Source organism: Sciurus carolinensis, chromosome 3, assembly GCF_902686445.1.
Source record: "Sciurus carolinensis chromosome 3, mSciCar1.2, whole genome shotgun sequence".
Lineage (NCBI taxonomy): Eukaryota > Metazoa > Chordata > Mammalia > Rodentia > Sciuridae > Sciurus > Sciurus carolinensis.
This window is the reverse complement of record NC_062215.1, coordinates 134,984,902-134,999,292: the sequence shown is the minus strand read 5'-3', so window position 1 is coordinate 134,999,292 and position 14,391 is coordinate 134,984,902. Positions and strand designations below refer to the sequence as shown.

At 40.7% G+C, this 14,391-nt stretch overlaps 1 protein-coding gene and 1 non-coding gene across 3 annotated transcripts in view; one reads left to right on the top strand and one right to left on the bottom strand.

The window, feature by feature from the left end:
* Itgav (integrin subunit alpha V) overlaps positions 1 to 7,924 on the bottom strand; it is an 82,206-nt gene extending 74,282 nt beyond the window's left edge. The window contains exon 1 of one of the 2 annotated variants that reach the window (XM_047543665.1): positions 7,245 to 7,924. In XM_047543665.1, coding sequence (XP_047399621.1) covers positions 7,245 to 7,429 — 185 coding nt within the window. In that variant the 5' untranslated portion in view covers positions 7,430 to 7,924. The remainder of the gene's footprint in view (positions 1 to 7,244) is intronic. The other variant, XM_047543664.1, reaches the window with a different exon arrangement.
* Positions 7,925 to 14,043: 6,119 nt separating this feature from the next.
* Trnaa-cgc (transfer RNA alanine (anticodon CGC)) lies at positions 14,044 to 14,116 on the top strand. Its single transcript has one exon. It is a non-coding gene; the product is annotated as a tRNA-Ala (tRNA).
* Positions 14,117 to 14,391: the final 275 nt, after the last annotated feature.

The window sequence follows — 14,391 nt, the reverse complement described above, 5'->3', positions numbered from 1 at the left end:
ATCGTTGGGGAATGTAGCTCAGTGGCAAAAAGCCCCAGGTTCAATCCCCAGTACCCAAAACCAAAACAAAGCAAACAAACAAAACTCTATTCAATTTTGGACTTTAGATATCTTCTTTACTTGGCACTGTGAGACAGAGAGAGCTGGGAAGTTATTAGGCCTTCATCAAAGACAGAAGAAAAGGCCGAAGTAGGAGAGTCCTCAGAGTGAAAACAGCACTCTATTGGCAGCACATAGCTTGAGTTCCTTGGATAAGACCACAAACAAGCCTGCTGCTTTTCAGCAAACCATTTGCACATTACAGGCATGAAATGACAGTAATTAGATGTACTAATATGGATGCTCACCCAGCTTTTCTAAGCATACCTTCATGTGTAGACTTGCACACTGATAAAACACCACAAAAACACAGAATATAAAAGGAATGTGAGAGCATTGTCAATATCTAAATCCTAGCCTGAAAGAAGAAAAAGTTGAAGACACTTTTGTTACTTTTAAGATATTTAAGAATTTTTTAAAAGGGAGAAATGGAGAGATGGACAAAGTAAGACTACCTTAGACATATGTCGAAGTCTTAAGAGATAGCTGGGCACTGAAAAAAATAAATATTTGCATAGACTAAAAGGTGTAGGGCGATAAAAGATGCTATCTGAGAAAAGTAAAGAATATAAAAAGCAATATATATGGCAAAAAGCAAAAGCCTGTTTACGAAATGCTTTGTTTAAAAAAAAAAAAAAAACAAAGTAACATCTAAAGTACACATTCTTAGATGAATAGTAAATGGCTACAGCAGCTGAATTCAGTTGAGAAAGGTAACAGACCAGAAAAAAATGTTCACAATATAAGCAACACTGTCTGATGGAAAGTTTAGAACTAAAAGTTATAAATACTGCAAAGCAATTGAGGAAGTCACTTTAAATCTCTGAGTCCCTGGTTCCCTGTTCCAGTGAATGGAAATAACAATGCCCACTGTAATTATTTACAAGAGAAATTTTCTAAAGGTGAACAACAGACAAATGCAAACTCGGACAATCCAAAAGCATCATAAAAATACAAGATGATGGTATTGGAACCAACTGGAACAACAATTAATACAATAAATATAATAAACTATTTCTTAACAGAGTAGAATATATAAAATTTAAAATATGTTTCTAAAAGTCCTTTTCCTTCCTCGGTTTTCTCAAAGAGCTAGGAATGGTCAAGCAGTTCAAACGAAGGAGAAACTCATAAAGGGTAGAAAATTTGGCTTACAACATTTTCTGACAAAGTGGACAGGTTGAGTGTATGCACAGGGTTCCAGGAGGTTGACAAGAGATTTCACTGATGGACAATGAACCACCATTCCATGGCTATATGTAATTATTCATCTATGGCTGAATAACTTCCATGCACATGTCTTCAACTTTTTCCTGATGGACTCCATCTCCCTCCACAAAGTTTGCCCAAGAATAGTATCAGGATCCCCATCCTCACCATTCTTTTGAGATGACTGGATTCATCAGCAATAAGTGACTCCTTAGAACTCCAAAATTACAGTTTACGTCCCCGGATAGGTTATTGATAACATGCCAAGAATCACTAAAAGGTAAGGGGAGACAGTAAAGCAGGGGAGGGAGCAGAAGGAAGGAGAAAGGAAGAAAGGACAAAGAGGTGAAGAGAAGAGAAGAGAAGAGAAGAAAAGAGAAGAGAAGAGAAGGAGAAAAAAGGCAGACAGGAAGGGAGACGTGCAAGAAGGGGAAAAAGAAGTGAGACAGACAGCAGGATCCGAAAATCAACCAGGAAGATGCCCTTTGGATGCACTTCCCATCCAAAGAGCACTTGAAGGGCAGTTGCTTCAGGGAATGTGACCCTGGCTACCAAGGGAGGGCAATCTGCCAAACAAGGACAAGGACATTTTTCAAGTCCTCCAAATGAACTGAGTTATTTGGCTGCTTTCAGCACTGACCTTTCCAAGATAAAACATGTTTTAATACATTTAGCTGACTCCGGGGTGACCAATGAGCCTTCACCAAAAAGAACTTCAGAAAAAAATATGGCACATGTATGTAGAAAGAAATGTAGATAAAACAGTGCTGCATGTGATCTCATAGCTATAATTCCAGCTTCAGATTTACTTTCATTTAAAAAAATATTAGAGTCAGCAATGACATGATGTAAAACAGAAACAGTAACTGAAAATTCCACAGATTTTTCCTTTCTCTAATGTCCTATGAACTTGTGGCCTTAATCAGGAGTGATCTACACAAGATTTGCTTTCTAAATAATAAAGACTGTGGTCCACACATATATGCTATTTCTGATGAGAAAAATCAATCAACAAAGCCAAAGCCACTCTGAAGTTTATGAACTGGAGTCGTTTTGTACGGTATTGTGACAGTGGTTACCATGGTGAAGGGAGAAATGAAATGAGAAGTTTAAGAAAGGCACACACATTGACAAAGACGGTAACAGCCTTAGCCAGGCTAACAAGTCCGGACTACTCTGGCCCGGGAAGCACTTTTGAAGGAACCTGAGCAGCGGAAGAACTTCAGGATCAAAAAGGATGTTTCTGAAATATAAAACTTATAGAATCATATAAGAATTTTGACAAGTCCGAGAGTCAGATGATGGCCAGAGGGAAAGGACCTGAGCACCAGGGACCACACCTGTGATGACTGGGGCTGAGATAAGGAGGCAGTAATAGAAGTGGAAAGCGGAGAGGGACACCAGGAAACCCTAACAGAGGAGGAACTTCTGAGACCTGCTGGTGACTAAACACTGACTAATGTCGGAGGAGTGCAGTAGGAGAGACAAAGAAAAATAGAAAATGAGAGGGAGGAATATGAAATTATTTCCAGGGCAACAGAGAAAATGATGGCACCATTAATAGAAGCAGAGGTGCAACTGAGATCTCTTGGTAAAAAGGAGCTCATGTTTAGTCAGAATGAATTAAGGTGGGCTAGTCAAAGGGAAATGATCCACAAACCCCTGGAATATCACCTTAGAGCTCTACTTTTAGTTCTGAGAGGCAGCCAGGGCAGCAGTTTTGTTTAAAAACTTTCCAGGTATTGCCATGTTAGGACTTTCAGAGACTGAAAAGGAAATTCTCCTTCTATAAAATACTCCCCCACCCCTCCCCCACATGTAACACAGAGTAACAGTTAAAAAAAAAATCCTTTTGTTTCTAATAAGAAAAAAGGCAAAAATTTGAATTCAGTGCTACATAACATTTTTATATAAATATACATATATATGATATATACACACACACATACATACAAATATATACAGACACACACATGTAAAATGAGAACTTCACTTCTTGGAGAATGCATATGTGTATGTGTGTGTACATACAAAAATATCTAGGTAAAGTGAGAACCTTATAACATACTACTTGGAGAATACATAAGGAAATTGCTTAATTACTTTCTTCTTAAAAAATTCACTATTTGAAGCCAGGCACAGTGGCACAAACCTGTTATCCCAGCAACCTGGGAGGCTGAGGCAGGAGGATCAAAAAAAGTTTGAGGTTAGTCTGAGTAACTCAGTGTGGGCCTAAGCAATCTGGCAAAACCCTGTCTCAAAATAAAAATGTAAAGGGATTGGAGATGTAGCTCAATGGTAAACCCACCTTGGGCTCAATCCCTGGGAAAGGGGAAAAAATCAGTATTTGTGGAAAAAGTTGTTGGGGGAGCAGTAAGCTGGAGATGTAGCTCAGTACTAAAGAGTTTGCCTAGCATTTTCAGAGCCCTGGGTCTGACCCCCAGCATAGTGGGTAAAAAAATCAGTATTTGAAGAGAAAAAGTAAGTGGGATTTGAATTATACATGCTATCTTTTGCTCCCTCCATTGTCCCCACCCTACACCAAGCTGCTCAAATAACTTAAGATAAACTCTTGGCTTCTATTTCCCTGTCTACATGAACTAGTTCTTGGCCTTTCCCCTACTTCCCCAGGTGTTCATGCTGAAAATGAAATGAGATATATGTAAAAGTGCCCTGCAAATTGTAAAATAGATTTACTAATGTAAAATATCATTATAGTACTCAAACCTAGTATGCAGCTTTTAATTTCTCCAATAATTATTCTCCATAAAAAAACAGGATTACAGATCTTGGTCTAAATCTGATCTTTCGATTTTATGTAACTATAACAACACAGTCTCTATAAATCAGTGCTTACAGAAAGAAAAATATGAAATGCTAATATTTTACTTACCATAATTTTTAATCACTCTTTTTAGAAATTCCAACTTCAAACCTAAGGGTCATTTCTGGAGCAATGTTTACAGAAGCCACCTTAACATTTTTGCTTAGTACTTCATTTTTCCTTCTCTTTAATAAACACTGGCCCATTAATTTTAACAATAATATGGAGATAATTCAATAATAATTTTCTACAACAAGAAAAATGATGGGCTGGCATGTAGCTTAGTTTAAAGTGCTTGCATAGCATGCACAAGGCCCCAGGTTCAATTCCCAGCATGGCAAAAAAAAGAAGAAAAAATAAAAATAAGGTTTTAAACAGTTCTACAGCTTGACTAAGCTATTTGGACACTTTAAACCAGAAGAAGGGGCAGCAGTAGACTTTATAACTTTTGCTTGTTCACTAATTATTCCTCCATAGGAGAAAAGGAATTCTTTAATTAGCAAACACTTTTTTATTATGTGCTCCCCCAGAAGTTTATGATAACACCAAATAACAAAAATAAATCCAACTACAATATAGTAAATGACATCCCATGTACCTTGGATTCCAATACTTATTAAATTTAAAAGTGTCTTTCTACAAAATTAAGCACAATTTTAATACTAATCTGTGTTTAATCTGAAAACAAAGAAACCTTTGTTTACATATATTTTATATTTTAAAAAACCTCAAAGGGTTTCCATTTTCTTAATATTTAATTTAATTTTAATCCTAGAGTTTCCTATTCTACCAGTAACAAAGTTGCTGATGAATACTTCAAAGTATTACATGAACTCAAACCCAAATTCAATTTTAGGTTACCATTAAAGGCCCCACAGGTGAGGTCATATAAACATATGAGGTCATGTAGATGTGTGAGGTCATAGTATATTCAACGATTATAATGAATGGCCAAAGATCAGCCACATGCCTTGCAACTAACAACAGCAAATATCATCAATAGTCAATATTACTGCATTTCCCATGGCAAAAACGCTTAAAAGTGTCAGTTTGTCAAGTATTCCTACATTGAACTCAAGAAGCCTGTTGCAGAACTAACAACATTTGCAAAACACTCCATCAATTTTGAAGTATTTAAATGCTAGCTTTTACCAAAGATACATAATATATTTTAACAATCATCAGAATTTCTGAACCAATTAAATCTAAAAGTGCATCCTTAGACTCAATGAAATTATACTGTCAAAACATATACATTTAAAAATATCTGTAAATAAAACTTTTTTTTTAGAATAGTAAAACTAAGTAAAATGATTAAATCAAGAGGTAACAGGGCCTGTAATCCCAGCCACTTAGGAGGCTGAGGCAGGAGGATCAAGAGTTAAAAGTGAAGTGCCAAGCAACTCAGTGAGACCCTATTCCTAAATTTAAAAAATACAAAACAGGGCTGGGGATGTGGCTCAGTGGTGGAGTGCCCCTGAGTTCAATCCCTGATACTCCCCTGCAAAAGAGGTAGCTCACTAGTAAAGTGTAGGCTTAGCATGTATGAGGCCCTTTCATCTGATCTCTAGTGTACCCCCTCCCCTAAATAAGATTAAATAGAATGTGAAGGTTGTAAATGCTATCTGAAGTTAATATTTTTACCAGTTTGGAAAATCTGTGCTCAGGTCACAAGAACCACTGTAACTGGAAATAACAAACAAAACTAAGTTTGCTACATGAAACAATGCCTCGTTTCCACTAACTGCATCCAATCTAAGTATTGCTGCAAAGATTATTATCAAAATGAATGATTCTCAGTAACATTCTGAAAAAAATGTCAAGAATAAATCCTAAGGCTGGGGTTGACGCTCAGTGGTAGAGCGCTTGCCTGGCATGCGTGGGGCACTGGGTTCGATCCTCAGCACCACACGGATAAATAAAATAAAGGTACTGTGTCTATCTACACCTAAATTTTTTTAAAAAAGAAAAAAAGAAAAGAATAAATCCTAGAGATTGTCCTAACAGTGCCAGAAAAATATTTAGACCACCCTCGAATTAAGTATGAATGTATTGGGAAAATGGCCCTAAGAACTGACCACTGAAATCATCCTAAACTCTTCCTCCCAAAAAAAAGACACCTAACAGAGAAAATATAGAAACAAAAATATGTTGTTAAAACTTCTAAGACCTTAGATCCGAAGGTACAGTATCTCTGCTGAAAAGATTTAAATATAATTTATGCAGTGAACACTCATTAAATCAGTATTTCTAAGGCTAAAATGGGAGTGGAGTGGGGGTGGGGGTGAGAATGATGTCAGTGTTCAGTAAAGTCAGAGACAATCTGCAATCCAATAATGAACATAACTTTTGCAAATCCTGAGGGTCGTTGCAAAGCAGAACACTTCCAATATGAAAACATAACTGAATTATTAAATAATGCAGTATTCAAGTGACCTACAGCGAGTGAAAACTCAGCAAACACCCTTGTTCTTTCCGAACAATGACCTAAATAGTGAATCACTATAAAAAGCGCAGATGACACATTCAATTCATCCGTTCAACTCAAATGCTCAAAGGTCTGACAGTCCCAAAGATAAGACACAATGAATTTAATACAACAATATGGTCACTTTAGTCATCAGAATGTCTGGAAAAGGAGTGAGAAGAAACAGAATCAGACTAAGAGGCGGAAAGAGTGGGGGAGGGAGAAAAGGACGGGTGTTATATCTGGGAAGCAGAAAAGGCTAACTGGTATAGGAGAAAAAGAAGTTGGGAGATGAAATTAACCAACCCAGAAGATGCGCGAAGTCCGGCAGGACCAGCCTTTGTTGATTTCCCACTTTTCCTGAATTTTTAGAACAGGTCTGCTTCAAAGCTCTCTCTCCTTCTGCCTCCAGCCAATTTTAAGAGATGATACTGGGTGATGAGTGCCTAAGGGGGCTCATCCCCCCAAATAGTTCACCCACTCAGAATATAAGCCACCCCGGGGTTGGTAAGGTTGGGACACAGACGCCGGGATGGCCCCGGAGATCAGCCCGGGTGGGGAAAGGCAGGGTGGGGGCGCGATGGGGGAGGGGTGGGTGCGCGATGGGGGAGGGGGTGGGCTCGCGTTCCAAGTGCCGCCACTTACTTAGACGCGCTGGGCACGAAGAAATCCACTGCGAAGCCGAAGTAACTTCCCTCGGGGCCAGAGTATTCGGCAGGACTGTCCACATCTAGGTTGAAGGCGCCGCAGAGAGGCACCAGGAGTCCGGAGAGAAGCAGCAGGAGGCGGCGGGGGCGAAGGGGCAGCCGCCGCCGCACTGGAGAAGCCATAGCCGAAGTGCGCCCGGGACGCCGAGCCCCGAGCGGCGGCCGCCCCTCCCGGGGCGCACGGTGCCAGCGGCCCGCCGCCTGCGCGCGCCCAAACTTGTCGGCCGCTCGCTTCCCAGCTAGCCTGGGACAGCGCTGGGAGAGGCAGGAGGGCTGAGTTCCAAGCGGCCGCCCTGGAAGTGGGGCGCAGGGTGCGCGGGGCGGGGACGGCAGCGCGGGCGGCCCCTCGCCGCCCCCGCGCTGGACTCTACGCCGAGTCCTGTGCTGGGGACTGCCCGGGTGAGCGCCGTACCTCCGGCCTGGGAGCTGCGGCGGGCAGTGGGAGGAGGCAGGGGAGGAGGAGGAGCCGGCCCGGGAGGCCGAGCAGCCCAGCCCCAGGAGGAAGTTGGGGGGGAAGAGTCGTTCTCCGACTGGAGAAAGCCAAGAGCACTTCCGTGCGCGCTGTCGCAGCCTGTCCCAAGAGCTGGGCTCTAGTGCCGTCCCCGTCCCTCAGAGCCCAGGTTAGTGGCAGCACTTGTAGACGAAGGCCTCCAACGAGATCGCAGAGTTGAGGTCAACTGATGGTCAAGCGTCCTCCCCCGTTCGCGGGAGTGGCAAGGGCACCCCACGTCCCCGAGTCTGCCAGGAACTTCCCTACGACTTTTCAGAATGCCAAAAGCTTTATCCGCTTCTCGTATTTCTACTACTTAGCCTGGCAGACTCTGACCAACGAAACTATAATTATTTGTCGTTTTCTTCCCCATTCCATCCCACACACAAACACTGAACATAATTATAAACTTCCAGAGTGCTAGCACAGCCTCTCACAAACGAGGTGTGTTAAAACTGAACTGCAGTGGCTGACAAAAAGATCAGTGAGGCAAAAAATCAGCAGTGATCGGTTTAGAGCAAATCAAAATCGAATTCCAGGTTTGTTGGTTGAAGTTATATAATTTCGGGAAACTGATTCGCTGATTTAGGATAGCTAGGTAGACATACTTTGAGAGCTAGAGGAAGGAATATGCATCTCTGAAACAAGGCCCCTCAGAGTTCCTTTGCTGTTGGCAACACTGGAGTGAGAGACTTCTAAAGGCAAGAACCCTGACATTTTCCGGTTGCTACCACCTTGCCAAGAGAATAATAAACAGTAAAATGGCAAATCAGTGAATGAATGGCGGATGAAACGATGAGTAAATTTTGCTCAGAGAAGTGACTTCCCCATGTTGTGTATCACGTGTTAAAGAATTTGATGAAGAGAATAAAATATAAATCAGTTATGTGGACCTTACTTTACAAGTACTGGAACAGTAATTTCAAAGTTTTCCCTAGTGACTATTAAAACTCAATCATGGGCCAGGCGCCCTGCAATCTCAGCACTTGGCAGGCTGAGATTGGAGGATCTCTTAAACTCAGTATTTCAAGACCAGTCTGGGCAGCACAAGGAGACCTTATCTCTGAAACAAATAGAAATCCTCAACCTCAATCACAATATGCATTAAGCTAATAACCAGTAAATAATCCTGTGAAGGGATATTCTCCTAATTTGAAGTTTAAACACAATTACATTAAGTATCTTGATTTTTACAATTTACTAATGGTCCAGCTTCTTCCTAAAATAAATCACCAATTGAGACAGAAAATTCTTACATGAATACAAATACATGAATACAAATACATCTTTCTCTTCTCTGTTTCCTGCTACATCCAAGAGACTGTGGAAATATACACATAAAAGGGATCTTTTTCACAAGGCCCTGGGTTCAATCCCTAGCACCTTAAAAATCTGAGACCCAAGTCACATGGAGGTCCATCCAGGTAAGAAAGGCAGAAGAGTTTAAAGTGAAGCTAGCTGGGAACCGAGACAGTGTGCCTGTAATCCTAGTAACTCAGGAGGCTGAGGAGGGAGTATTACAAATTCAAGGCAGGGAGATTACAAATTCTCAGCAACCTAGCAAGACCCCATTTTAAAATAAAATATTTTTTTGAAAAGTGTTGAAAACCAGGTGTAGTGGCACATGCCTGTAATCCCAGAAGCTTGGGAGGCTGAGGCAGGAGGATCATGAGTTCAAAGCCAGCAACTTAGGCCCTAAGCAACTCAACAAGGCCCTGTCTCTAAATAAAATATAAAAAGGGCTGGGTATGTGGCTCAGTAGTTAAGCATCCCTGGGTTCAATTCCTGGTACCAAAAAAAAAGAAACAAAAGGGTTGGGAATGTAGCTCAGTGGTAAAGGTCTCTGGGTTCAATCCCCAGCAACTAACACATACACACACACACACACACACACACACCTTGCAAAGTAGATTGTGGCTACACCAGGTAAGTTTCCTCTTCCTTTTTTTTTTTCCCTTTTGCTACTGGGGACTGAGCCCTGGGGTGCCTTTTCACTGAGCTACATCCCCATCCCTTTTAACTTTACTTTTTATTTTGAGACAGGGTCTCACAAAAGTTGCTGAAGCTAGCCTCAAACTTGTGATCCTCCTGCCTCGGACGGTTAGTCACTGGGATTGCAGGGGTGGTTGCAACACTGACCTCTTCAATTCTTGATCTTAGGACGGAGGTCCAACAGACTAGGGTAACATGAGGACCACAAAAAGGCAGGAATCGAAGGAATGGTAATACAGCGTGCCCACCAAAACATGAATAAGACATCCTCAAATAGGCCTGCAAACTGCTACTAAAAGCAATTATTCTTTAGCTACGTTTTAAGACTTTATTTCAGATCAGAAGGCTTGCAAATTGAGGATTTTGTATTTTTAAAAAAAAAAAAAAAGAAACATACATTTCTATTAGGAGACAATGAAATAGACTAACCCAGTGCATCAAGGAACCTGGGGTTATAAATGCAGGCATCTTTGTGTGACCATGCTTGAGCAATCATCCACAAGCGCCTTGCAAAATGTATTACAGACCACATCAGTTCAGCCAGCACTTATTCAAAGTCCACATTGTGCCGGGTATGTTGTGCATGGATGAGTAAAAAACATGTTTTATTCTGAGGGGGGAAAAAGCAGTGCCCCACCCCCACCCCCACATTTCTACTCTTTAAAATATGTGCACTGCAACAAGTTCCCATCTTAAAAGAACTGCCTAAGATAGCTACATTAATCTCTCTTTTTTAAAACAGACAAAATAAAAATTGGGGTAATAAAAAAATTTTGGTTTGGGATGTTACCCTCTGTCCTCTGTCCTTCAAAATCTTGATGACATCTTTGGATTGTGTAAATTCAAGTGTCTAGGTTCATTGTTTAGTTTTACCAAGTTCTAGTTGTGTGACCCTGGGAAAATCAATCCAACCTTTCTGTGCCTCAATTTTCTTATCTAAAATGAAAATAATAGTTGTACCTAGCTCATGGAATTAAGCAGTCTTCATTGCCACTAATACTCAGCACACAGTACTAATAGTAAATCCGGATGATTGTTATCACACTTTATTTGTTCTCCTGCTATTTATCCAATGGTTCCTTTAATGACCATAATCAAACTGAGCCTTCTTTTGGCTTTGCTTCTGTATACAAAGGAGCTCAGTTCAGTTATGCCAAAATAATTTTAGCGAAATTTCAAACTTTCATTTCCTACAGAAGAGCAAGGGGAATTGACCTTATAACCCACAGAAATATTTCTGAAATGACCATCTACCACTCTCCATTTCTGCACAGCTTTTATTTTATGAACCCAGTCCTAGAGTTTTTACTGCTTTCTTTGTCTTACTTTCTCCTACCTCTCCACTCTCAAATATTTATTAGGGAGATTGGCACTGCCTCTTTGTCTTCACCCAGTGCTGCCTTTTTCCTATCTGATATGTACCAGAAAATATCCCAACCAATGCCATGATCCTTAGATGAGTGGGAAAGAAGAAAAAGCAGGCAAGAAACTTGTCTCCTTTCTGGATCTTTTTCCTAAACTATCCCTCTGAGTACCTGTCCTTGATTCACTGCACTTTTCATACCCGTGGTGAGCTTATTCATTATTGAGCTCTAAACTATCACTTCTTACCACTCCAGCTCACAAAAGAGCTTTAGCTGTATTAAATTACCTACCATTTCTCCAGAGCACCATCTTTGTTCACAGAGCCCCATCTTCCTGGAAACCATTAACCATCCCATGGCTGCATCCTCCTGTCACAGACAAACCTACACAGTCTCCTCCACCTGGCTAGTTCCTGCTCTTCTTTCAAGACTCACATCAGGGGCTGGGGATATAGCTCAGTTGGTAGAGTGCCTGCCCCACAAGTACAAGGCCCTGGGTTCAATCCCTAGCACTGCAAAAAAAAAAAAAAAAAAAAAAAAAAGAAGACTCACATCAGTCAGCCTCATCTCCTCTAGGAGGACTTCTCTGTGTTGTCTTTTTATCCTTTGACCTCCATCTGGGGCCTTAGGAATTAATTCCATTGTCCAGAAACTTAATAATAACTGTCATTTCCATTCAACTGTTCATTTTGTGCTGAGTGTTGTGCTAAGCACTCTCTGTATATATTGCCATAAGCAACTTAGTGAGAAACGAAACGATGTACCCCGTTTGTGTACAATGAATCAAAATGCATTCTGTAAAAAATAAAATAAAAAAATAAATTCTAGGTTTGCCAGGTTTGTCCAAGAAATTATGAAAGTAGAACTGGATCAATGTTTTTATTAAAGATTAAAAATAGTGGGGTTTTTGTTTTATTGTTTTTAGTTTTTTGATTTTGTTTGGTATTGGGGAGATTAAACCCAGGGGTGCTTAACATCTGAGCCACACCCCCAGTCCTTTTTATATTTTATTTTGATACAGAGTCTCGCTAAGTTGCTTAGGGCCTTGCTAAGTTGCTGAGGCTAGCATTGAATCTTGATCCTTCTGCTTCAACCTCCTGAGCTGCTGGGATTACAGGCACCCAGGGAAAAATGGTTTTAATTTACCTAAGTATTGCAATCAAGAAAGAAGAACTAAGTGAATATTTTTGTAGGTTCAAGGCCCTGTGTTCAATCCCCAGTGACAGAAGGAAAAAAAGAAGAAAAAGAAAATACACATTAAAACTTATTATTTCTATTAGAGTCAAACTTAGGTTCTAAATAACCAGCCATATTTCTTACACATTTATGAAGTGCTTTCCTTGGAGTCTTATTGCCATAAGAGTTCTTTTTCAGTCTTTCAGGGCTTGGTTAAGCTATTGTTACTGGAGGTTGAAAGTCAACTGTGGAGTATTGAGATACTTCCTCATTATCTTTGGGTATAATGTCTAATGTTAGGACAGTTTTACCACAGCATGGAAGCAGAAGTACAGCAAGGCAAAGACAGCATTTAGAAGAGATTTATTGCAAGCAAGGTAAAGGCAACAGAAAGCGAGATACACCCTGGAGAGTCAGGTGGGCAGATTGGCAAGGGATGGAAATGCCCTGAAATGATTTGGCATTGGGTTATTGTTAGGTGGGGGATGGGAGCTTGCAGTGGCATGAAACCTTGGAGTAACAGGTAATTATGCCTCTTAGGGCTCAGAGCTTGTACAGCTGCTGCCCATTTAGGGGAAGTGATAAGCTTGTGCTGTGTGAAAACTGAAAGCACATGCCTACATATTTGGCTATTTTCCCCTTTCTGGTTTAGTGCCACCAGCAGAAGGTCATGTCATGGTCAACTGACCCATGGGGTAACTTGTGGACATGTGTGTGACTTTGGGGAATAATATGTGCACATAAATGTGGGTTGGAGACTGGTGGTATCATTTTGTGACTCTGAGTAGTCTGCCCACTTTCCTGTGATGGATTTCTTCCATCGACCCACTCACACAAGGGGAGCAGGAACTTACATCCATATGGTATCATATGGTGGGTATTAAGTCCTTTAGATCAGTTACCCATCAGAGGCCTTCCTCTCTCTCTCCCCTCCCTCTTTTCCATTCTGTTCATCTCTAACTACCTTACCTATGATAATACTAGAATGAAAGATATGCCAGGGAAGTGAGACTCAAAGAACCAGAAAAGAAATCACAAACAAAAGGTAACTTTCTGGGGCCGGGGATGTAGCTGGTGGTAGAGTTCTTGTCTAGCTCCATCCCCAGTACCACACTCACACAAAAAAGATAACTCTCGTGCTCTCCAGGCCTTGGAAATCTATACCTGAAACTGAGCAGCACATCCTAAACTGGAAACTCCTGGGGGCTACGAACCTACGCAGATCTCTTATCTTACACATGTGCCATGCTCCTGCTTCCTCAGTGCTCCTGTTCCCAAGGTTCTTCTCCACTTGGAAGACCATTCTTGTAACTGCTGTCCTTTTACAGTGACATTCAAATTTCAGCAGTCAGTTTAAGACTCAGCCTCTCCAGGGAGGATTACATGGCTTTTCTCCCTTCTTTTAAAAATGGGTTATATTGCCAAGTCTAATCCCTTCACATTCTAGAATCCAATTAATTTCTTGTATGTACTTCTGGTATTTTTGACAGCATTTGAATACATTCTATTTAATATTAATTCTTGACATCTACAGGGATATTGCCAGATGGAATTAACACTTCCTTAAAAATAGGGGTACTTTTTTTTTCTAACTTATATGTACTTCCATAACACTGAACACAATGCTGAATCTGTATTTTAAAAAATCAGTAAGAACTCAACAAATTGCTACAAACTCATCTTATCCATCATTAAATATACAGTGTCCAGGGGCTGGGGATATAGCTCAGTTGGTAGAGTGCTTGCCTCGCATGCACAAGGCCCTGGGTTCAATCCCCAGCACCCCCCCCACAAAAAAAAATATATATATACATTGTCCAGCATGATTATTACCAAATAGCAAGAGACTATTATGTATTTGTTGAAGGTTAAATGAAGGGAAGTATGAATTAGGAAAACAATTGGTTGGCTGGTGGTGTAGCTCTGTGATGGGGTGCTTAGGTAGTGAATACTTGAGGCCCTGAATTTGATCCCCAAGACCACAAATTCAATCAGCGATTGGCATCTTAATAAATTGAATGCATGAAATGAAGGTAATAGCTCAATAAGTTTTCTTTCACAAA